At 41.2% G+C, this 26,715-nt stretch overlaps 1 protein-coding gene across 1 annotated transcript in view; it reads right to left on the bottom strand.

The window, feature by feature from the left end:
* UST (uronyl 2-sulfotransferase) overlaps window positions 1-26,715 on the bottom strand; it is a 172,315-nt gene that overhangs the window by 75,556 nt on the left and 70,044 nt on the right. Inside the window, exons 3-4 of the mRNA XM_080388252.1 lie at window positions 11,458-11,613; window positions 3,037-3,116 (exon numbers count right to left, since the gene is read on the bottom strand). Coding sequence (XP_080244378.1) covers window positions 3,037-3,116; window positions 11,458-11,613 — 236 coding nt within the window. The remainder of the gene's footprint in view (window positions 1-3,036; window positions 3,117-11,457; window positions 11,614-26,715) is intronic.

Below are 26,715 nucleotides of genomic sequence, written 5' to 3'. Positions count from 1 at the left end.
CAGCAGGGCTCAGTGCCGGGTCCTGCACCTGGGTCACACCAGCCCCACACAGCGCTACAGGCTGGGGCAGAGCGGCTGGAAAGGGCCTGGTGGGAAAGGGCCTGGGGGTGCTGGGTGACAGCCATGAGCATGAGCCAGCAGTGTGCCCAGGTGGCCAAGGCGGCCAACGGCGTCCTGGCTGGTGTCAGAAGCAGTGTGGCCAGCAGGACGAGGGCAGTGATCGCCCCCCTGTACCCGGCACCGGTGAGGCCGCACCTGGAACCCTGTGTTCAGGTTGGGGCCCTCACTGCAAGGCAGACACTGAGGTGCTGGAGCGTGTCCAGAGACGGGCAACAGAGCTGGGGAAGGGTCTGGAGCACAAGTCTGATGGGGAGCGGCTGAGGGAGCTGAGGGTGTTTAAGTCTGGACAAGAGGAGGCTCAGGGCACCTTGTTACTCTCTACATCTACCTGGAAGGAGGCTGTAGTGAGGTGGGTGTCGGTCTCTTCTCCAAAGTAACAAGTGACAGGATGAGAAGAAATGGCCTCAAGTTGTGCCAGGGGAGGTTTAGATTGGGTATTGGGAAAAGTTTCTCCACCGAAACGGTTGTCAAGCATTGGAACAGGCTGCCCAGGGAAGTGGTTGAGTCACCATCCCTGGAGGCATTTAAAAGATGTGTAGATGTGGCACTTAGGGACATGGTTTAGTGGGGGACTTGGCAGTGTTAGGTTAACAGTTGGACTCGATGATCTTAGAGATCTTTTCCAATGTAAATGATTCTGTGTTTCTAGGATTCTAAGTGAAAGCAAAGCAGACTTGCTTTGCATGATTCTGCTTACATTTTCTCTGCTACTCTAGCACCTTGGTGACATACTCTAAATGGCTTAACCCAATCCCTACAGATCTTGACAGCACGCAAGCACAGAAGTGCAAGAGGTTCCTTTTATCCAAACAGTGACCTTGGAGCTTACCAAAAGAGTAGCAAAGATAACATCTGCGATGGCTGCTCATGGCAAGCTGCCGTCTGTCAGCCAGAAAATACTACATCGATAGTTTGACCCATATTCTCTTTGGTTTCTGGGGTATTGCGTGGCTTTTATGTTGAGCTGGCAGAAAAGCTGGAGCAAATGGGAAGACCAGTATTCCATAGATAATTTGAATTCAGCTATCCACTAGAAATGGTCTATAAATGAATAATTTCAAAAAAACCCCAAACAAACCCAAACAAAAAATCAAGCATAACTAAACCACTTTCACAATATTGTAATATTTATAATGAGTACTTAAAAACATTCTTGAAATTTCTGCAAAATCAATACTTAACACTCCAGTTCCTAATGAAATCAATTAAAAAAAAATAATCACCCTAGAATTAAGGAACAGAGAAAATATTCAACATGGTACTTCACTGTTAGGTGTAACTGCCAACAAATTTTGAAACTAAAGACTAAAACTCTCAAAAACTATTAATTTATCAGAAAACAGTAGGAAATATTAAACCAATAGTAAGCAGTGTTGATGCACTTCAATGACGTCTCATTTAAAAGACTCATCAGACTTTTCACTATTCTACAGCTACCAGTTAAACCAACATAAACTGAAAAAATGTTTTTCGGGTTTGCAAGGAACAGCCAAAATACTGCAAATACTTTTATACATCTTATATAATTTTAATGTATTTTCAGAAATTTGTATTGAAAAAAAAGTAGATATTTCATCTCATGGATACACAACAGGAGCAACATGTTACTTATGTGGCTAGGATGTACCATATGTATGGAAAATGGTATCTTGGGAAGAGCAAGAGTTAATCATGTTCATCTTTTTCTCACATACCTAATGTTGCATACCATCTCTGAAAAATCAGTTTAATCAAGAAACATCCCTTTGACCCTCAGGTGTGGCTACTTGTTTGATCAGACAGAAGAGATCATTTACCCAAGGTGTTAAATCCTATTCTAATGAGTTTTATACTTTAAAGATAATAAATTAGAAACGGAACTCTCATGGAATCAGGACAGAAAACACAGAAGATCAGAATTTTGTTTAACTCTTCTTGTTTTCATGTGATGAAATTATGCCCATAGTGAAATTATATATCAAGTGAATTTCCAACTGCTCAAAATATTTTGTTTTCTAAAAATCCAAAACTAAACAACAGCCCCCTCCTCAAGTGTTATAATTTCCTTCTACACTCTCTACCTATGCCTAGAGCCATATATTCAAAGGACGTGCACTGACATCACCACATAAACAAAATGCTGGGAAGTTAGGTAAGCTCTTGCAAAGATCTGCAGAAAAAATTTTATCTAAATATAAGGAGTCCAACCTAGCGGCACGGATGGCATGGTTCCTGAATATAATTTCCAAATTAAATTTACAGCTTGGGCAATAACCATCTGCAGTCAGCTTTAACCCCTGTGTCCTGGCTAAATGCTAACTAGCATCACTCATTCACATCCTTCCAAAAATTCCTCAGAAGTTTCATCCAAATGCAATTTTCTTCACATTCTGTACCATAAATGTCTCTAGAGTCTTGCTACATACTTTTAAATAGCTGTCAGAAGGGACTGCACTCCCATGATACAGAGCATAATCCATTTGCATGGTTTATAAACACTTCCATATCCTGTGGAATGGGGACTATTTTGTCAGAACAAAATTAAATTGGTTAAATTGGTGAAGAGTCATTCAAGGTAAAATATTAATGAACTCAGTAGAGTTTTCAGTCTTGTATTAGTATCTGGCTATACAGAGATAAAACATTCACAAGTGTGCCGCCACTTTTAAAACACAAGTGCACAGTTTAAAGACCCAAATTACCATCTCATGCACGTTGGCTGGAAAAGTTGTAAATCAAGATCATCTTGGAGGCAAAGGCATGCAACAGCATCCTGGCTTTTCACAAACGTGCTGTACATAACTGTCCTATAGCAAACAGAGCACGGGAAAAAAACCTCCAACTTCTGAACATGACTTCCAGTGCCAGAAAGGGGGAAGGAAAGTACATAGTATTAGAAAACAATGAAAAATACTTTTGATTCAAAAAATGCCTTACCTTGAGAAGTTGAGGAAATGCACATGTCTAGTGAATAAATAGGGCTGCTCAGCAGTGCTTATGTTTTTAATCAATTCCATCTAAAAAGAATTAAGAAATCATTTTCTTATTTTCCATGTTACATCAATGCACATTTTGAGACAACCACAACTCTCAAACAACACATGATGATGTAATTTTCAAGTCTGAATTACTCAGAAAGTCCTTCCCCACTATCCCTCCTAAACACTGTCAATAACATGGCACGACTACTATTTTGTGTTGAAGCAAGAAAGGTTAAGCTGCAGACATGCTTCTGCTATCATGGAGCTTATGTACTTTCAAAAGTGGCTATCAGTTTGAGGAAAGGCATAAACTAAAGGAAAAATCTAAACCCTGCCTAAATCTGCACCAGAGCTTTGCAAATGACACTAGTTGATTCACCAGAATGTCAAAATGTAAAATGTCTGAAACTATGACAGAAAGTGGGAGCTGAGTCCATGACCAGTTTCATATAACAACAAAAATTGCCAACATTGCCAAAACACTGATTGATTTGCCTGTTTAAATACAGAGATCAGCACTTGCCATTCCTTTTACTACTACAGCAAATTAAGAGTACAAATTAAATGGGCATTTTTAAAAAGATGTTGTTAAGTTCTAGTTCAGGCACATTCACATAATTTTAATTTTAAAAAATAAAAAAAATATTTAAATTTGCAGACCATTATAATGGAATAATGTAAACAGCATATATCGAAGACTGTGCAGCATGGATATGAAAATCTATGTTGCATAAGTTGAGCTTTAGCTATGAGCTAGAAGAAATTAGTCTAATGGAGTGTCTGATGGAACATCACACTAAAGAGTCAATGTGTCCTGGTTATTTTTGCTTCCTTAATATTAATTTCCTAAGGTTTATTTTCAGATTTTCTGTTCTGTGCTCAATTGTGGGCTATATTGTAGACACTGAAATGATAGGTTTATTGATTTTACAAACTGGGTAGTAGGAAGTAATACAGAAAGTAACAGACATTCATAAACTTGGGGGGAAAAAAAAGAGATAAGAGAAGGTGAACCAAATATTCTGGTTTGAGTCATATCACTTCATGTACTAAATTTAAATATAATCAAGGAGACATTAATTTTAAAAAAATCTATTTCTTAAAACTTGAATGCTACAGCTGATGTAGGCAAAATAAGGGTAAACATGGGGTCCAGCCTGTCACGTGGTCATGGACTGGCATGTGATAAGTTAAAAGCCTGAAGAGCATGGTAGAAAATTATGTCCGTGCCATAACAAATAATAAACTACATTTAAGGGACAGCAATTGTCTTTTTTCCCTCCCCTTCTATTTTCTGGTTTCAATATACTGATATTTTGCCATTTTTTTACACTGTGTGTCACATTTTACTGCTTCTCATCCATCTTTCATTCTGTTTTTTTTCATAGGACACATAACCTGCCGCCTTCTTTCAGACAACACAAGCTATTGCCATTTAAATTCTAGGACCGAATAAAAAAGTACACATACTAATAGGCTTTTCTCTACTTTTCCTCTGCCTTCAATAATTTTATACACATACATGTATGATGACCACTGAAGCAAACAGTTCAGTTTGTCCATCTTCTCAGGATGGATCCTCTCCTGTCAAACTAGTTGGAGTGCATCAAGGCATATTAGGTATAGACCTTGTATATTAAGGTCTATTAGGTCTGAGAAAGGCTGTAAACCCAATGGAATGGAACATAAAGAAGAGGAGACTGCCAAAAGAAAGCAACATGAAAGGAAAAAAATCCCCAAGAGAAAACAGAGAGAAGATGTGTGATTTCAAAAAAAAAAAAAAAAAAAAAAAAAAAAAAAAAAAGAGACAGGAAGGAAATGGCCCCCCTGCTTTAGTCATATATGGACTCTGGACTGTTAGATTCAAGTACAAACAGGACTTTATACAGTTCCTTCAGTACAATATAAATGCTATGAGCACAAAATTCATAAACCTGAAGAGCAGAACTTGCCCAGACCGGAATTAGAAAGTCCAGGAAACTTTGCAGTAATTGGCACAAAGTAATCGAGCATTTTTTTTTTAATGATCTGAAGAGATAAAGGTTTTCCTAGCAAACCAAACAAGCTGACATTTCTTTAGGACTAGTAACTCTGCCAAAAAATTATATTCATTCATCTTGCGAATGAAACAAGGGGAGACTCTAGAGGCTGGGTATCAGATGTCTCAATTGTCGTCTTTTTTTTTTTTTTTTTTAACCAGACAAGTTACAGGAGAAGCGAAATATGTAGAACTGTATGAAGCTTTATTGGCATTTTACCTGCGTTATTCTATCTGCAGGAAGGAAGGAAGGAAGGAAGGGAGGAAGATGGCAGAAGGAAGTTATTAATATGGGATAAAAACTCTATTCATGCCGCTACAGTCACCACTCTAATCCCACTTTGGAATAAATGAGAAAACATCATTAGAATATAAATATGGAGACATAAAGTTAGTATACCCATTCAAAGTAATCCCACTGAGTTTAAAAAGACAGGCAGCTTTAATGTAATACCGCTAGATAAACCTGTGTGTATGGGTACATGTGAGTGTTACAGAGTACCACATGCCTCCCTGGCCCCTCAGCTCTCCCTGGGGCTGGTACCAATTTGCTAATGCCAGGCACATTCACATTACACCACCACTACGTTCCCCACTGCACTGCGCCTGATGTCAGTGTCAGGCTTGTGTCAAACTGCTGTTAGACTAGCACAGGCACTTCTGCCTCGGGAGCAAAGAGAGCAGGACAGCATCTGGCTCTTGCCTTTTTTTAATCTCTTGCTATCAAACCCAATCTCTTGAGCTATGATAATAGCTAACTCCAAAGCAGACACAGAATTTTGTTTCAACTTAAAGTACCTTCATATTTAGACACTTAATGATCAACTGGACTTGTAAGCAGATGTGGATAAAGCTACAACATGCATATGAGCAAACAAGCAAAAAACATTCTTTAAAAATCCTGCCAAAAGGGTAAGTAAGACTCAACAGAAACAACACACAGATGTCAGGAGGGAAAAATAAATAACTGTAATGGCTCACGGCCACATGAAATTGTGGCCGTATTTCCCAGAGGCCTCCCTCTGATCCCACTATGCTGAACTGACTTCAGTCTAACAAGCCAAACGTATTGCTCAGGAATACCTAGGGATCTGACCCTCTTAAGATGTTGTTAAAAGGGGGGGAAAAAAAAAAAAAAAAAGAAAATCTTCCAACGTTTCCCAGAAGAGTAAGATCTCTAGTGGGGTTTTTTGTTTGTTTCTTTTTTGTTAGTTTGTTTTGTTGAGGCTTATTATATTTTATTTTTTAACAAGATGGTCAGCGTAGAGGACCCACAGAGAGTAACAGCGAGCAGAAGATGAGAGCTAAGGAAAGCAAGTACCTTTGGATGGGATGAGTGACGAAGGAGAGAGAGAGGTACATACAAGCACAGGTGACCTAGGAGATAGTCTTGAACCAACATAAGTTGGAGAAGAGAAGAAAAGGCACAAGCAGCAGAAGATAAACTACCCTGGCAAACACCATAAGGAGAGAGATGAACCAGATCACATCCATGTTTGGTGGGATAAGCTGTAGAGTATTCTGAGGAATCCTGAAAGGAGCACATGCCCACTAGGATAACGGTCCATAAAGAGCCATTCCTCTTTCTCACTGCTGCCCCGAGCTCTCCTGTGGGAGTTAGGCTGTTTCAGTGAAACAGTGCTGAGAAAGATAGTAATTTGCTTTTGAAATGAATAATTCCACTAGAGAGTTAATGCTGCTAAACAAGGATCCAGGGAGAGGGAAATGCCAGGACACAAAGAGTGTGCAGGGAGGGACAGGCAGTGACACCCTGCACCCATGTGCTCGCATCCACCAGTGGAGCCCATGTCACAGCCCAGCCACGTCAGCTTGACTGCTGGGCAAAAGCGAACCGAAAGTACTGGGTGCACTATGCTCCCTGAGGAAAGGGGGGAGTCTGCAGAGATGCTGAAACACAGCAAGCAGTTGCAAAGGTCTCTGTGCTGTGGTCAACACACATTTGCTGTCATTCCACCTCTCCCCCTCAAACACCCGCTGCTTGTAAGGAACAGTCTTTAGCCTAAATGCTGATTTGCTCCCTAGCATAACATCTTTCTGCCACAGTGATTCCTTGCTTAAGTTTTTAATCTCATTTTTTCTCCAAAATCCATTTTCTACATTAACTTTTGAACAGGACATTTAAAGAAAACCAGTTCTGCAAACAGAGGCAATCCCATAAATCACAAGCTACTTCCGAATCTTCAAGCCGTCCTGAGCAAGAACACCATGAGGCAATACCCCCAAGGGGAAAGAGGTTTCCTTAGTCTACTGTCCTACACTACCACTGTAGGATCTCTTCAGCTGGCCATGCTGAAGAAATCAAACCCTAATGGCTCAGCATCATCCGTGTATTTGTACTCTGCTGCTGCTGCATTGTAAATAACAATCCAGCAGATGGCACAGCGAAATGACTCCGAGAGAGACTGGATGGGGCCCCTCCCCGAAAGGGGAGAAACGTGGATGGCTTTGCTCCAGCCACAGCATTGTTCCTGCACAAAAACTCAACTCAGGCTTGCGAGAGAGAGGACACCTTCTTTCCCTCTTTTGGAAATGGCCAGCCTCCCACACTGACTGCTCAGAGCAGCCCCATTTGGTTCAGGATTTGCAATAGGTAAATTCTACTGGGAACAAAAATTAGTAATCGGATAATAATGCCCACCCAGACATCAGCCAAAATTGTGTGTATCATCAGCCAAAGCTGCTTTGTTTCACTGGAAGAATCCGAGGTCAAAATGTATAAAAACGATGAGGCAACTGGGATTCTTCAAGTCAGGTCAGCTGGATCACACTATGGTCTACACTAACACTGATACAAATAGGAAAAAAAATAAGTATCTCTGTGTCTGTCTATCTTCTGAGTTCTTTACTTTCTTCTACTGTTTTCAGTCTCTACTGAAGACATGTAGGGTCCAGGAGGCACAAGTATCTACAGGTATTTGGTATATCACTTTCATCTTGGTATTCATTTCTATAAACAACTCACAGGAATGAGACTACATCTTCATTTTCAGCTCTCAAAAACTTGGAACGGTTTCAAGAACTTCTTCAGCTCCCCGAGCTGCTATGATCAATTTTCTGTCTTTATAAGCGTTTAAGAAAAAATAGTGATGGATTTTTAGTGTATTAAAGCTGGCTGCACGGCCACAAGGACGGGTGCTAGAATGAAACCAAATGAGGATAAACTATCAATTAGTCCCATATGTGACTGGTATTTGTGTATCTATAAACATACTCATTTTTACTTCTCTGAATGCAAAAAAAAATGGGGCTGGGGAAGGAGGTCAGGGAAGGGGAAGAATTAATTTTGCAACAGTTTGTGTGTCATTTTAAAGCCATATCAATTAGGCTGACTTTGTATACATGGGTATTACGTATTATTTTCTGTATTTAAATTAACTAAAAATATTATAGTAAATCTAAGGCAAAGTTAACTCATCTATTTCCAGAACTCACTCCCTTATACCCATAGATGTTCAAAGGTTGCACTTCTAATTGCTGGCAGGCACACATAATTTGGAAAAATTTCTTAGCAGGAAGGAGCTTGGAAAATGCAATGAGAATATGGATTCTATTATGTGCAATCCCTGCAGTCATTAAGAACACCTAGGTCCTTACCTTTATTTAACAACAGCAGACTGCATAAGCTAAATATTTACAGAAAAGCCTTGGATGGATCAGGGCTTTAATTAAACACAGGACAAATGACTGAAGGGAGAGAGACATATCTTGTGTGAGAAGTCCATGCTCACACTGGGAGCCTACAGCCCAGCCCAGTTCTCTTTTCTGTCATTCCAATGCCTGGAGCCTGAGACCATCCATTCTCTTAACTTCCTCTTGTGTACACCACATCAAAGGTGGGAGAAATAATTTATTTTTTCATATTCTGCCCATAAGAAATGAGAAGACAACTATAAATACCCTGAACAACACAACAGTTACTGTCTCCGGGCATGCTTCCTGGCAATCATAGGCACTTTTCAGCAAAAGTACTCATTATCAACCTATTGTAACCATATAAATAAGCCATAAATTAAAACAAGGAGACCTTATCATTCTCTACTACTGCCTGAAAAGAAGTTGTAGTGAGGTGGGTGTTGGGTCTTTTCTCCCAAGTAACAAGTGACAGGACAAGAGGAGATAGCCTCAAGTTGTGCCAGGGGACATTTAGATTGGATATTAGAAAAAAATTCTTCACTGAAATGGTTGTCAAGGATTGGAACAGGCTGCCCAAGAAGTGGTTGAGTCACCATCCCTGGAGGCATTTAAAAGACATGCAGATGTGGTACTTAGGGACATGGTTTAGTAGTGGACTTGGCAGTGTTAGGTTAACTGGACTTGATCTTACATGCCTTTTCCAACTTAAATGATTCTGTGATGGTCTAAGTTATAGTAGTATGTGTGTGTATGTGTATATATATATATATACATATATACACACACACACACAGAATAAATCATCAGCTCTGTAGCGATACATACAGCACCATCTGTGCTCCAGTGTCTAGTAACTGGTTAAACAACTTCTGGAGTGCAAAAGGTAATGCAGATATTTATCCTCTGTGTATTGGCTGCATCAAAAATAAGTCTGGGCCTCTCTGGAATCTCCACATACTGGACTAAAGCACAGAAGACTGTTGAGATGTGATCTTGTGTCACATTTAACAAAGGACAATCCACCTACCAGAGAAAGGCAGAACACAACTGAAGCAAAATTGCTGATGAGAGTGAAAGCTGATGATTATTTATACCTGAAAGATTTTTAGGTTTCATGATGCATATCCCAATCAACAATATGTTTTTCATTGAGTTTCAGTTGAAACAAAACCTAAACAACATGAAATGCAAAGGCTGTCATACCCACAGAAATCCCTTATCCTATATCCTACAGTTAAGCAGAAAAACTAATCAGGCAGGCTCTGTAGCACACGATAGTTTGACCACAATGAGATGGGACCATGTTGCGAACTCCCCAGGCTCCATGAGGCTGCTAGTAGGATACACAGAGGGATGCTGCAGAAGCCCAGGGCTTTCCTTAGGCACAAGCAGGGGCGGTGGGGGGACACTGTCCTCCCACACAGCCTTTTACTGCAGTGCTGCACCCAGCTGTGCACAGAAGCCTGCGGGCTGGTGTGGCAGCCCTGGCCACCTGGTCCCCACCTCAGGCTGAACTTGAGTGCTGTGTGGGGTTAGATGAGCCAGCTGCCAGTGGGAGCCCAATGGCCACCTTGGAAGGGAGGAATGTGGGACCTGCAGGAACAAGATCTGCTCCCAAATTTCCATTTGGAATAAACTGCTATACCTAAAGTAACAAGCCTATGCTCATAAACAGGCTACAAATTAATAATCTCCATTAACCACAGCACGATGCCACTGGCAGTCCCATGTCTGTATTTTGATCATCACACACATCCTTTTGTGATTTACAGGTTGCTATTCCTAGGAGTGACGCAGGCAGGTATTGCAGCCTTTACCTGATCAGCAGATCAAAATAGCTGCTCTAGTCAATGTGTGTGGCTTCCAACTATATCCATACTCTTTGGAGTCTTAAGTCTTTTTGCATCAGTAACTAAGAGCAGTGATACTCACGGAAGGCATACAGTTACCCTAAAACTGAGGGAATTTAAACAACTGGATCTTTTGTGGAATCGAAGCTGCAAAAATAATGCCCTCTGCAACTTCAAGGGAACATGAAAAGGGGTGTCTGGGTAAAGAGGTTTCATGTGGTATTTTCATTTCCCTTAGTGAGGGTTGTGCTATAACATGAAAAAGGCAGTTGAGTAAGAAGCTGAGATAGAATCAAGGACATGTCAAATTATAGCAACACAGGTTAGCATGGCCCTGGGAAACAACATTTTGAAGCAAGCGATTACTAGAAGTGAATTAAGACAGCAAAAAACCCCACCCTGCTGGCTATTATTTACTACTGCTTTGCTTAAGGAGACCCAAGCTAGGTCCAAATAAACTGGCCTGCTTACATGATAAATGGCAGTGCCCTGCAGATACATTAATACAGGTTCCAGAAGCTGTTAGCACCTAACCTCACTCATACTAACCCTTCTTGCCTCACTGCCGGACTAATTGCTATGCTGACTAAATTCAAGAACTGCCTCACTGGAAGTTAGTTTTTCTGGTTAGCTTCCACCTCATGTTGCTCTTGGCTCCACCATCCATTTCTCCTATTAACTGAAGCCACTTAGAGGATGAAGAATTCTGGCTGATTACTCAGGTCAAAGTAGCAGTACACCTTTTCAGTATTATTTCCGCTAGCATATGCCTTGGTTTCTCAGTTTCACAAACATAATAAGAAAACAGGATCCAAGATGAGAAGGAGTAACTTACCTGTTCATTTTTGGTCAGTCTTGTTTTGTTATGGATGTCAGATGTAACCAGGTTGAATCCATGTTTCTCTGATAAAATTCTCAAAAGCAAGACCACAGTTCGACTCCCACACTTTCCAACTCTGTTGTAGACCACCTGGCTGGGGAAAGGAAGTACCTAAATACAGGTTGAAAAAAAAATATGGAGTCAGTATATAGGTATTTTTGTTTCTGTGTACCTCTGAATCACAGCATGTTTTGACCATACATTGACAGATACATGCAGGAGAATTACTAGGCCCCTGCCCAGGTCAGAAGCATTCACTTCCACCAGCAAGCTAGATGCTCTTTGGAATACAAACACTTGGCTTAGGAGGTGGCAAGCTGAGATACCGCCCTCATGGTCCGGTTTAAAGTAACAGCACAGATGATAGCTACTGCAGAAACACTAAGCCACTGCTGATGTCTTCCAGTGAAGATGATGATGGGCTTAAGCTTGCTACTTGTAACCTCAATGCAAACAATCAGCTTTAGTTGATCACCTCCCATACAAAATATGAAGAGGAGTGAATTTGCACTAGAGTTTGGCAACTCAAAGTGAAGTTGACATAATGCAAGAGGAATGCTTGAACTGCAAAAGTTCAGCATAACAAGAAAAAAAACCCCAAAACACAAAACCAAACAACCACCAGCTATACAGAGCTAAAATTAAGCAACTTTTTCAGTTTCAAATATAAACATGAATCTTCCAAAGAGACTCAGAGAACAGGTCACACCACTGGCTAGGTATCTACCTGTGGAACAACGCCAGGGCCACAGGTGGCCTGGAGGCTAACTGGCACAGAACGATCACCTCCATCTCCATACAGATAACATTCATTAAACCTCAAAACAGAACAGCCACAGCCAATGTGCCGATTCAGAAGGTCTCCAGCCCACGCTAACACTTGCGCCATGCTCTCCTCTCCAGGGAACCGGAACAAATGAGTAGTAGTTTACTGTCTTGAAGCATACTGGATGCAGCCTTGTTTTGTTCCTGGATGATGCCCATGGGTTATTCTTTCAGTAAAAGGCATTCTGAAGTCACACTATTGCATTAGACAAGCATTTGGTGCATAGCATACAGCAGCAGCATCTGATAACATAGGTAGAGGCATCTGCTGTCAAGCCTTTTGAACTGGCTAACAGTCAGGAGCTCACAGTCTCATCCACAGTGGTGCATATATGGCACTCACAGAAAGCTCATTTTTCTAATAACATGACGGCACAAAATATTTCCCGATGCTGGGCCTGCATCCAAATTCCATGCAACGTGTTCAGTGCAAGGAAGGGCTCACGTGCCAAAGCAATGGTGTGTCTCAACATATAGTTACTTCTGCTGTTGATGCAATCATGTTCTCCCAGCAGAAGGATTTCTAACATAAAAGCAGTCAGATGAGGCATATGGGCTTCTGGCACTTCTCATGGTAATTGAACAGCTAACAGACCTTCATCAGAGAAGCAAAATGATTCCTCAAGTAACCCGTCAGATTACTTTCAGAGGACTGCAAACTCGAATAAAATAAAATAAAAAAAAATATCTGGATTCCCTTGCATATAATGGGAACATTCTAGCATTTTGCTATCACAACCAAAAGAATATTACTATTGTAATGCCTGCAATGTTTAAGAAATCCTTCACTGCAACATAAACATGGATGCTGTCATTCTCCAAGTTACATGGGGAAGGGATAGGTATTTGCTGATCACGGCCTTGGTTAAGCTTTCCCAGTTCCAGGACAACACATCTCCTGATTCAGCAAGTAAATATGGGCCTCCCAAGGCTCATCCAAAACCCACGTAACACCAATTCTTATTTATAGAGTTTCCTATGAGAAACCTAGCCCCCTTACTCCTTTATCAGTCTTTCCTTCAGAAGCCTTGCTTCCTCCGAAATGCAAAATCCCAGCCTCAATGATTAGAGAACTCCAAAGGTGATGAATTTAACATCTCTATGCTACAGCTTATATTCTGGATTGCCCTCTTTTTTATTTCATTTCTTTGCATAACAGAAGCCTGCACCAATATTTGCCACAGCCCTGCAGCACTACCCACACAACAACAACGTAACTTGTGGAATGGAAGTTTCTTCTCTGCTCAGGCATACACTTTTGGCATACTTTGCTGTGCAAATATGTGAAAGTCTTCAACAGAAATGCTAAGGAGATGCTGACAAGTGCTAGTGAAAGAGCAAGAGCCCATACAGCATATATTTGCCTAGCATCCTGGAAATGCGATAAATGCTGAGAGTTTGAAGGGCTACAGAAACATTTTAAAATGCTTCAGAATTAACAGTTTTGATTTTCACAGCAGAGCTGCATTTAGCAATACAGGGAGGAAAATTTTTTCTTTATTGGTACTTCATTCATTTCAAGGGGAATTTTGCTGCACCCAGATTACAATGAAGTTCTAATTAAAACCCTCACTTGATTAGCCAGCAACTTTGAGTGAATCTTATTAATAGCATTCTTTAAAAATGTAATAAAATTAAAGCAGGCCTTTTTAAAGTGCGAACAACTTTACCAGCTACAAAAATGACAGCTGCTACCAAGTTTGGCCAGTTCTCACCTTTGTTTCTGAAACTCACCTTCCTACGTAGCACAATTCTGTTCTGTGCACAGATGATAACCATGGCAACCACCAAAAAGAAACCATAAGCAAGTACTCACTGCAGATAAAGAAAACTGAAATAAAGGGCTATTATTTTCACACAACTGTTTAACTTGAAGGAGGCCAATATATCAATGCCTTGATTCAGCAAACATCTGAATACACTTTGGTAAAATCGGACAAGATTCAAGATAAATGCTAAAGCTCAAAGCTCACTTCAGAACACCACAGTCATTAAAGGTAATCAAAACTTCAGTTGTAGCACTGCTGAATGTGCTAGCTTTAGGGGTGCACTGCTGAAGTTCTGCTCATGTTTCACCTGTTTACGTCACCATTCTACTTAGGACACCTAAATGCACCAGAGGGTGAGCCTGGTACACAAAGCCATGCAGTACACAGGCTTTTGTATGTAAGCAAGCATTTGTTTAATGTGACCGGTTCCCTTCAGACGCTGCAAATCTGCTTTCTGTGGTTTAGAAAATGCTAAGTAATTTCTTAGAAGAAGAAATACTTCTTCCAGAAACCTGAGTTTGTATCAGGCAGATCTGGAAATGCAAAAAATTTAAAACTTTTTCAGAGAGGAACTTCTTTCTTTTCCCCCCTCACAATACTCGCAACAGATTCAGACAATGTAAGAGATGGTGGCAGAGGAGGCAGTTCAAAAGAAGGCTTCTATTGTATTAGCAGAAGCAAGATGGAAAACAGCAGCTGGAGGTTTACAAAATGCTAATTGGATTACATTTTGTTTTACAATGAGGGTATGTGTGATGTAGACTGACTAACTGCTGAGGTGATGCTCTGGCAACATGACAGTCATGTAATATACACAACTTAAACTAGAGTGACTTTATTGAGCACTGCACCAAAGCCTAGAGATAATATAAACAATTCAAACATGTAATTCACTTTGTAGTTACATAAATTAGTACTTACAGCTATAAAAAAGTAAAACCCACAGTGTAATTACAACAGCTCTCTCCAGGGGTTTGGAAAGTTATGTAACATTTTACTTGTCAGTTCAAACTGAGTTTTTTTGGTTTTTGTTTCACAGTTAAAGATGATGTCAAGAACCACTGTGAATGAAATCAAGGAGAAGAAAAAGCAAGTTTAACCCAAAATGAATTTCCATTACAGATGACAACTGTCAAGCAGCTCTGCAGGGTAGGTCTGCCAGTCTCAGAAGAGGAGCCATTTCTCAGATACCTTGACAAAAGCCCAGCTTCCATCTTCATTGGTGTCTTTGTCTCCAGGTAAACTTTTGCACCATTTAAAAAAACAAAATGAGGCTGGATAATTACTTGCAGTTCAACAATTTAGGGATCCACCCAAAGGCCTAAATCATTCCACTTTTACTGAGCCAAATCCAGTATATATTTTTGCTCACTCACCAAAAATTTCCCAGCCCAGGTACGATTTTCCCAGATAAAGAACTCCTTACATGTTCCCAGAAAGCAATCCATTACCTTCACAACTTCTGCATGTAAGTGACCCCTGCCCTGCCCTCACTCATGAGAGGGGCCAGAAGTAGGTGTCAGAACAGGCTTCTCCTTCCTGAACAGACACTAACCTGTGGTCAGACAGTGCTCCATGTTTATCAAGTGAATGAAGACAACACAGACAAAACTGGTTAAGATCATGAAAGCAATGTAACATTTGCTGACATCACACATCTCTATATAGCATCACACCTTCTCAGTACAACCTCTCAATTTTTTTTCCTGTTCAACTAAGACAGAATTCTAAGAACTTAAAAAATGGCTTACTGGGTCAAAGCAATACCCCATTTGGCTCATGAGTGATGGAGGATGCTTGTTAGGTATCTGCAAACCTGACTGCTGTCAGCAGTCTGTTCCTCTCCAGTGTGTCTTCTCGTCCTCCAATGCCCCCAAAGATTGCACATAGGATGTTAGAAGGCACATCCTTGCCTGTTACCTGAAGAATTTCTTACACAACCTGCTATAGCAACAAATTCCAGAATTTTGTGACTCATCATGCATTTCATTTTTAGCTGATCTATGATTTCCAGAGAATACCTGTTCTCACATTGTGGGTTCCATGGAGACAGATCAGCTAATTCAGTCACCAGCTTTGAGATCATCTTAGATCCAATGGATGCCTCTCTTTAACTGAGGTTTGCCACAAGCCTGCCATGGCCCATTTAAAGACAAACTCTAGATTTAAAGTCACTAAGAGATAACATATTCCAAACCTAACTTCAAGAATTGCTGCACAAAATCTTATTCCAAACAAATATCAACTTATTCTTACCCACTTTTAAAGCAATTACAATGAAGAACTGCCAACACAAAGAGATGTCAACAGAAAACATGACTGAAAGATGAAAAAGGGAGAACACAAATTACTAGTTAGCTTCCTTCTTCCCCAGCTAAACTACACAATCCAGTTACGTCAAGATCCACCTGTAGAGAATAGTGACACTGGACAGAGACAAACTTTTGGAATTAACCAACTCTAAAGCACACCAGACAGCATGAGCTCCTCTGTGGGTCACTGAAATACAGTAGAAACCACAAAAAAGGTAAGGGTGAAGTTTGTTTGTTTTCAAAGTTTGAAAGCCATATAGCTGCAGTGGAACACTGAAAATAAGGCAGAAGAAGAGACAAGATTCTTCCCGTGCATTTTCATTGAACAACTGATTTAATTGAAAAAGAATGACTTCCCCCCCCTGCCCTGCCCCAAACAATGCATTTCATCTGTTTGGCTGCTGACCTGTTTGGAAGAAAAAGTTAAAATGTGTTCTCTAATGATTCAACATCCCTAAGTATCAAAATAAATTGAAAACATACACATGGAGCACAAGCAGCAAAAGAAGACTGGTTGTAGACATAGTCCTCCAACCTATTAAGACTGAAGAAAAAAACTTCTATGACCTGTCTGCCAAAGCTAATGATGTGTCCCACAAAACAGATTTGTATAGCCAATATCAAAACTTCCAATAATTTTTCTGTGAAGTACTACACCCTTACACATCAAAAGAGTTCATTCCAAATCATAGTGAATTCTCTCCCCGTTAAGTCTCAGATCACATCCTATTAAAAGAGACTATGGCTATAGATACAGCAAATTGAGACTATGATAATATCAATAGAATCCTAGGAAAATTACAAAGAATAGGTCTAAGATCAGGTTTCCAAAGTTTTAGCTGCACCCTTGTCAACACATTTCATTCTTTTTTTATACCTTACACCTGATTTACTTTCCTACAACAGCAGCTCACAGCTGAGCAAAACCTCTAATTCTGTGATCTGCTGCAAAAGATTCCCCACCAAAGAGAGCACAGAACTAGGTTTATTTCAAGTATGTGAAGTTAAGCAATATTCAAATCCAGCACACGTATACAAAGAGTCAAGCAGGTTGATAAAGAGCAGATGCTGTCCTCACTCAGCAGCTTCAGGTGGCCACTGATGTTAGGCAGCCTCTGAAGGTGCGAGCAGGACTCTTGGCTCTCATCACTCAGCAACACTCACTGGTGCAAGTAATGGCAGCTCTGACTCCTCTCAAGGATAAAGCAGGTGTGAGGGAATCACCTTATCAAACAGATGATTGCTTGGGGAGAGAGTACAACCAACACCTGCTAGATAACCAAATCTTTTCCTTTCACCCTTTCTTCACATAGATTGCTTTTCAACCTCCTCTTCATTCTTCTTGCTTTCTTCTGCAGTTTGCAACTTGTTCACCGCTTCTGGGACCAAAATTACATATAGTGCTGTATCTTATCACCTTAATGTCAGAGAATGGAACAGTTAACCTTCACATCTTGCAGACACCCCTTTTAAATACATCTAAGAACGGCATTTAGAAAATCAAAGCATTTGGGACTGTTACTGTCATAGAGATGGGTGCAGAACATAAAGCCATCACTCTTTTTCTTCTTTACCCTACATAAGTGTATGCAGATTACAACAGAAAAAGAACAGGAAGACCTTCATTAGTTTTCCTGTGAAAAGCAGTATTTTCATCTCTTACTTGTAAAGTTGATCACATTGTCAAAGTCTTCTTACTGGTATGCACCTATCAAGATAGGCAAGAGAGAGGACACAAATGATGTAAGGTCATAGTTCACTGACACTGGTATTCATTGAGGGAACTAGCATGAATTCGGGTAGGTTAAGAATTTTGGTGTCACTTTCATTACCCAGTATTCCACTGGAAGGTTTTCCATGTAATATCAAAAAAACCCTTAAGCAGCAGAACTTGTGCAAGCCAGATTTTAACTCCAGAGCAGCTTCGTACTATATGTATATGTATCTTAGAACTGTGAAGTTTAAACCTGCTGCTTTTCTTCCTGAGCCCAGGGTTTTGTACTCTGTGATGTGCTCAGAACACACTGGCACAGTTATTCTCTCTCTAAGTGGTAAATCCTATCACATCCAACCCACATGTTTATGTTGGATACTTAAAAAATGAGAGATATTAAATAGCTAAGCCAGGTTTTAAAACTTTTTATAATACATCACAGCACTGGTGTTCCCTTAAGTAACCTAACAACCTTACAGTAGTTTCTATCCTTCCAATGCAATATTCACGAATTCACTCTGGGAGCCAATAATATTGGATTTGAGAGTGGTGAGTGGTAGACTAAATAATTTATTCCCCTGTATGCACTTGTCTTTCTTCACATTGAGGCTTAACCCTTTTGTACCTATTGTGGTTGACTATCTATTAGGCTGCAGGTAGTTCAACAACTCATAGTTTCACCGTTGCCAAGGATCTGTCATACGATGTTTCACTTTGCCCTCCTGCCCTTTACTTTGGGCTCCCTTCAGTAGTTTCATATTTTATTTTAATGTCTCCAGCATGCTTGTCTTTTGCACTGCACTTTATAAGTCAATCGCAGTATGAAATAAAGGTTGTGTATAGCCATAACTGGATTTTAATTTGTAAAACAGGCCAGTTCTGCTGGATTGCAATCCACACACTCATTACTGATGAGCTGGCTCCAAGGTGCTCTCACTCCATATGCTCAGAGCAGCTCAAAGGGATTGAATTTCCGTTACAGGTTCTGCACGTAACAGATCCAAATCCAGTTTATGACAGTATGTCACCACCTGGAAGGAGTAACACCAAGAAGGACCTAGAGGAAGGACAACGTGCTGCTGGCCAACTCTTCCAGCAGAGCCAGAACAACCCAGTTCAGAAATCCCAGTGTCTAAATCTAAAATTACTCAAAGGCCCAAAATACTTTCCCTGACTCTACTAGAGTCCACGTCTGAGTCACAGGCGGATCCTGTCACATGGTGGGGGCAACAGTGGACAAAGCCCCATTCCTGCTGACCAAGGCAGGATTCCTTTCCATTTCAACGGAGGGAGCTTCTCCCTGCATCTACTCACAATCCCTAACGGTGCCAGCAGCAAAGGCCTCCACGCTTCTCCAGGGCGTGGTGGTGCCAGGGGTGCTGTCCTGAGAAATACCTATTCGGTGCTGCTCTGCCCATCCTTATGTTCCTCGCCCAAACTCCTCCTTCACCCTGAATTACCACGGTACCCCCACTCTCACACAGACCCTGAATTACCGTAGTACCCCACTCTCACACAGACCCCTTAAGCCCAGTCAAGACATCTTGTTGATGTTTTGACTCTACTGTTGACCACTTAATAAGCAAGTTCACAATCTTGGTTTTGATTAAAGCTCACAGCCCTTATTAGAGCACTTCACCACTATTCACTGTTTCCAAATCATACTTCATAGTTTTGTAAAGCCTGAGTAGAAGACGGCCAGGACCCAATAGCTTGTCTTTAAAATCATGAGGCTTTCAAAGTAATACCAAATTATTTTTTTTTTTTCTTTTCCCCCAGTTTTGCAAGCCTTCACAGCATCCCAGGTTCTGGGTTTTCAAGTTTTTTTCTTCAAGCTTTTTTTTTTCTTTTTTTCTTTTTTTCAGGTCAACTGAGATTCTTCCAGAACTGTTCAATGGTAACAGTTCAGGATTTAAGGACAGCATCAACTCGTGGTAAAAGACTCATGGTAAAGTTGCATTGCTAAGCCTTGTGAGTCAGTTGTATAACATCAACCAAATCAGTTTATCACTTACACAAGATACTCTGTCATGCTACCCCTACCCAGAATTGCAGATTTTTTGTTTTCCACTGAAGGTTTTGATTATCCAGACCCAGCTGTAATTGGATTTCAGTATTATAATACAGCACTTCCTAATAAAAAGTTAATGAAGGTGGCCACAATTGAGTGGGTATGACCTATGACCTTCTCTTATGCTATGTTAGTTTATTAATACCTTCCATTCATGGAAAGAAGGGGAAGAAGAGTGGAATCTATTGAACAGCTGGAAATTAAAACTGTTACCTGTAAGAGCTATTCACATGCTGTGAAATAATCTTCATGGATGCTTTGCAGGTAAACAAAAATCAAATCAGAATGGATTATGTCCTAAATTTCAGTGAAAACACAGAGCTCTACTAGCTTCAAAAGTGGGGATGCTAATGCCTTGGGTACTTTTTTAGCTACGATATGTGATTTAGAACCAAACCTACAGGTTGCAAAATTGGTGACATCAGAACTTTGGTATTTTGTGTAACAGTGCAGTGGGTAGGCTTCTGTGTTAATGCCAGAGGCAAGCAAAGTTCACCTTTAACTATGCACACAGCCTGACAATTAAAGCACAAATCAAAAAAATTAAATACTTGAATGACAGACAAGAACTACAGACTACTGTCATGCACAAAGCCCACATCCCTGTTGTCTCTCAAAGTCTTTCAAAATAGAGAAGCCTGAAAATGTCAGGCTTAGTAAAAAGCCAGTTCACTGTTGTATAAACTTTTGCAGGATGCCAGCATGCACAGTATCCCCTCATGGATTTATCTTCTTGTGACAGGCAATCTGGCTTTAATTTCCCAAGTCTCTTTGTATTGCCCATTAACTATCAGTCAGCCTCCCTGTATCAACACCTTTCTGATATGATATAAACTGCAGAAGTATTAAAAAAATAAGTAATCATCTTCTCTATTTTGGTAAATCACAGAGTAAAATGATTTCTTGTCCTGAAGATTTTGATCAATAAATTAATATGAACAAAACAAACAGGAATTAGTACTCCAGTACTATTCGAATATTTTTATGACCCAATTCACACTTAATAGTACAGATTCAATTCTAGTTTTTGGCAATATCTCTAATATTAGCGTGCTGTATCACCATCTGTAGCTTCAGCAGGATTCCAACTGATTACAAATAATAGATAAGAGGGAAATCTTCTGGAAAAATAATATTTTTCTTCCCTAGAGATACTGTCATTTATAAGGAAGAACACGATTTTAAAAGAGCATAAAAAAAATATTCCAATATTTCTACCATTATTTTACACCACCCTTTAATAAACTGAGGGAAGTGGAGAAACATTTTATGCTTTTTAAAATCACAGTATTTTACTGACTGTAGTATGCTCAAAAACTCAGTTATACAGTAAAACAATACTTCATACTATGAAGGGGTTCTTTGTGGTTATGGCACTTACTGAATTCTCCTAATATTTTGATTTTATCAGCCAGGTATTTAGTCTAATAACCACAGGAAGTTACTCTACTTTAGTGTTTCTAAATTCTGACAATTTTTGCTAGCTGAAAACTTTCACTCTGCATGACCGTCTCATTAACAGCTCTTCATTTCACAAGCTGGATAGGGCTTTTTTAATCATTGAATTCTCCTCCCACCCTGCCCTGGATGGATTGCTTCAAAGATTATCCACCATTTGTTTTAGAACAGCTAAACAGAGAATTTCAACTCCCTCAAACACACACACACTACTATTCATGCTCTTAAATTCCCTAGTAAGTATGTACCTAAAAGGAAAGAAATCCTGCTTGGTTTTTGGTTGTGTTTTTCTAAAGTCAAGCACTTCATCCCTAACAAATCAACCACTTTAGACTGCAGAGCGCTGAAGGGCTAAAATCATGTTCTCAAAAAAGATGACTAGAACTAAAACACAAGTTAAAATGAAAAAGGAAGTATCCACTTAAAAAAAACTAAATCAAAACTAAAAGAAAAATGCACCGTTCTTGGCTGTGATCTTAGTACTGTTATCAAAAGAACTAGAAAAAAATAAAGCTGACAAAAACTTGATTAACATAAAAACGCAACATAATGGGGGCAATGCTAACATCAACTTTTAATAAGATTTAAATTCAAATATAATAAAGTATAAAAAATCCTAACTGCTTGACAACTCAGGGGACAAGGACTGGATACACTACATATGTACCAAAGCCCACTCAAGGATTCTGCCATCTTTTCCCATAGTCTTAACCCACAAGGGAGGACATGAACAATTATCATGTAAGTACTAGGTGAGAACTGGAAGAACGGTGAAAAGGGTATTTATTTACTTTCTGGCTTCAAAACAATAAAATCAGATCAAACTTATTGTGTGTATGCATTTCATTTCTTTTCATTTTGACCTTATCCTGATCCACATCCATTTTCGTATTCATGTAAAGCTTTGAAGCACTGTCACACATGTGCTAAGCATAGGGCTGTGCTGACACCTAAGCAGCTGCCAAAAGACACTGGGTCCATGACAGACATCCCATGGGAAAAACATCAAGAAAAGAACAGACCACTTGAATGTAATGTATCTGTCATTGATGTGCACAGCTGCTTTACACGTATATATCAGCTGCACCACAAGAAAGACGTATCCTGATTCTCATGCCAAGTTCTCAGGGGAAAAGCTTTCAATCAGTAACAACAGTAGGTTTGATAAAGATCTCATCATTTGTTCTCACAGGTCAGCTTCACCATCTTGGATGGAGGTAAAAACCTCAGGAATTTTTGCTAAGGAAATAGCTTGCCCAAATACTGGTACAAAATACATCTGTTTTTATTTGCTGAAATGCTCAGACATTAAATATATCAACCGAACACCATCAGTCACTAATGAACATCAATTTCACATGTGTTTTTTAAAAACAGGCTAGCAGCATCTACAGCCATCAGTTAAACTTCAATGTACAGAGAAAGAATAAAGAAATCACCTTTGCAAAAACTTTAAAATTGATATTTTCAGACGTGTATAAGAAAAACCCGCAGGAGGTAGTGAGATACAGATTTGAACTAGGAAATTCAAGTGCTTTAACTTGAAGAGTCATTTTTTATGACAGACAGGAGGTTCAGTTTGGATAAACTATACACCTTTTTTGTCTGTCACACCAGCAAGACCAGAGGTGTGCTATGGTTACTGGAGGTTTCATCTATCTGCAGAGAAGCATGCACAGATCTGTGTCTTAGAACTCATGAAAATCTAGGATTAGTCAATCTTCGGTCAAGTCCTTGTCCTTGGTGCCTAAGGACCAAAGAAGAAGGGCCTATGGCAGACACACTACCTTCATATCACTGGCATGGTAACCTCTATATCACTGGCAGGGGCAACGAACGCTAATCTTTTAACAGTCAAGTAAACCTTTATTGGGGGAAGACTTGAAAAGCTTGCTCAGCTGGCCTTAAAGAGAGAACCAGAACCACACAGCAACGTCCATGTACAGCAGTGGGCAAAGCTTTCCTTCTCTACTTGCACTGAGAAAATTGCTACTGCCACCTTTATTTGAAAAAAAAGCAGCCCAGTACCCTGATCTCCTGAAATGTCATGATGCTATTCCTTGTTCAGAGAACAAGTGCTATTTTCAGTCCTTCCACTGCAGAAAAAACCCACATAGTATTTAAAAAACCCAAAGTTCTGGCACCAAGCCATGATGAAAAGCCAAAACTGATACAATTTCCAAAAAAAACACTGGAATGTACTCTGCAAAACAGCTACAGTCCAATGTGTATCACCTGTTGGTGGCCTTCCATTACAGCTAACTCCATAGCACCGATATTAGCTATCAGTCATTTCAACCCTGTGCAATGGATTGTTGTTCATTATCTCAGTTCCTACTTTTTAAGTGTTTTTAAGGAGACGCATTAATTACACTCCATTTGGCTCTAAAACTTACTTCCCAAATCTACCAAATTACCCTCTCGTGCTTTCATTTCATTCAGGGCATGCTGTAATTCCCTCTGATCAATACAGCAGGCATTAGGAAAATGCTGGAAGAGCTTCACGTATCAGTGCCACGCAGGACTGACCGCAGCTGAATACAGCGGGGCACAAGTATGCTTTCCAGGGTAAGTGACTGCCAGGATTGAAAGAAAAAAAATGGAGGACTTTTTCATCTGTGCATTACACAGAATCACAGAATGGTCCAGGTTGGAAGGGACCTCTAAAGATCATGCAGTCCAACCCCCTGCTAAAGCAGGTTCTCCTACAGCAGGTTGCACAGGATCATGTTCAGGTGGGTTTGGAATGTCTCCACAGAAGGAGACTCCACAGCCTCGCTGGGCAGCCTGTGCCAGTGATCTCTCACCCTCAAAGGAATGAAGTTTTTCTGCAGATTCAGATGGAAATTCCTGTGTTCCAGTTTGTGCTCATTGCCCTTTGTCCTGTTTCTGGGCACCACAGAAAAGAGCCTGGCCCATTCCCTTGACACCTGTCCTTCAGAGATCTGTACGCATCGATAAGATCCCTCTCAGCCTTCTCTTCTCCAGGCTGAACAGGCCCAGCTCTCTCAGCCTTTCCTCACAAGGGAGATGCTCCAGCCCCCTCACCACCTCTGGACCCTCTGCTGGACCCTCTCCAGTAGCTCCCTGTCTCTCTTGAACTGGGCAGCCCAGCACCGGACACAGCACTCCAGATGGGGCCTCCCCGGGGCAGAGCAGAGGGGGAGGATCACCTCCCTCGGCCTGCTGGCCATGCTGCTCCTCACGCCCCCCAGGATCCCACTGGCCTTGGCCACCAGGGCACAGTGCTGGCTCGTGGGCAACTTGCTGTCCACCAGGGCTCCCAGGTCCTTCTGCACAGAGCTGCCCTCCAGCAGGTCAGCCCCAGCCTGTACTGGTGCAGGGGGCTGTTCCTCCCCAGCTGCAGGACCCCACACTCGCCCCTGTTGAACTGCATCAGGCTCCTCTCTGCCCCGCTCTCCAGCCTGCCCAGGTCTCGCTGAAGGGCCGCGCAGCCTCTGCTGTATCAGCCGCTCCTGCCAGGTCTGTCCCACCAGCAGCCTTGCGGAGGGTGCGCTCTGGCCCTGCACCCAGGGCACTGGTGGATAAGCTGGACAGGACTGGACCCAGCACTGACCCCTGGGCCACACCGCTGGCCACAGGCCTCCAGCCTGACCGCGCCGCTGGTCACAGCCCTCTGAGCTCTGCCGTTCAGCCAGTTCTCAACCCACCTCGCTGTCCACTCATCCAACCCACACTGCCTGGGCTTCCCTCTGAGGGTGTTATGGCAGACAGTGCCAAAAGCCTTGCTGAGGTCAAGGCACACAACAGCCTCCGCTCTCTCCTCACCTACCCAGCCAGTCGCTGCATCATAGTAGGCTATTAGGTTGGTCAGGCACGATTTCCCCTTGGTGAATCCATGTTGACTACTCCTGATAACCTTCTTTTCCTCCACATGCTTTGAGATGACCTCCAGGATGAGCTGTTCCATCACCTTTCCAGGGCTGGAGATGAGGCTGACTGGCCTGTAGTTTCCTGGGTCCTCCTTCTTCTTGTCCTTTTTGAAGATGGAGTGACATTGGCTTTTGTGCAGTCCTCAGGCACCTCTCCTGTCCTCCATGACCTTTCAAAGATGATGGAGAGTGGCTTCGCAATAACATCTGCCAGCTCCCTCAGCACTATGCGGTGAATCCCATCAAGCCCCATGGATTTGAAAGTATCAGGTTTGCCTAAGTCAGGGGTCCTCAAACTACGGCCCATGGGCTGGATACGGCCCCCCAGGGTTCTCAATCCGGCCCCTGGTATTTACAGAAACCCCCGGCTGGGGGTTGGGGGGGTTGGAACCAAGCAGCCGCAGATGACCTCCTGCCACTTCATCTGTGCGCTGGCCCCCTGTCTAAAAAGTTTGAGAACCCCTGGCCTAAGTGATCTCTAACTCGATCCTCCTTGACCAAGGGAAAGTCTTCATTTCTTCAGACTTCTCCTCTTGCCACCAGGGTCTGGGATTCCTGATGGCTGGCCTTGGTAGTAAAGACTGAAGCAACATGCTACTGAAGAAAGGTGCATCGTATCATCTGTACTTTGTGAGGATCACAACTGAAAATACTATTTTTAATGAAATCTGAATCCAACGCTTAAAATGATTAATTCCTTCTGGCATCTTTTTATATGCCAAATAAAACCAATTATTGACCTTAACCATCTATTAGTTTAAATGTAAAGTTATCTATCTAGTCACATGAATAGAGGCTACCTGAAAGACAATGACAATTACAGTGAATTTATTTTCACTCAAACAGGCAGAGTTCACAGTTCAGAGCTGAGGCTGCAGCAAGGTAAAAAACTGCACATAACTATTAATGCAATGCATTAGATTTACGAAGCAAGAGCATCTTTGTGCAATACATGACCCTAAGGAAATACCAAGAATTATCTGCTCATTTACAAATCTCTGCTTGTGTTTTGATTAGAAGAATGAAAATCAAAACAAAAAAATCCACTCAAGAACAAGATGGCTTGCCCATATGTTGTGCAAGGGATGATCAAAACGTGTGCATTCATCTTTTATCAATGTTTGTAAACACAGTTGAGTACTTCAAAAAGCACAATACCTGTAACTTACAG

The sequence above is a fragment of the Falco punctatus genome (assembly GCF_963210335.1).
Source record: "Falco punctatus genome assembly, chromosome: 5".
Classification (NCBI taxonomy): domain Eukaryota; kingdom Metazoa; phylum Chordata; class Aves; order Falconiformes; family Falconidae; genus Falco; species Falco punctatus.
The sequence above is the reverse complement of the archived record's forward strand: the minus strand, read 5'-3'. Positions and strand labels throughout refer to the sequence as shown.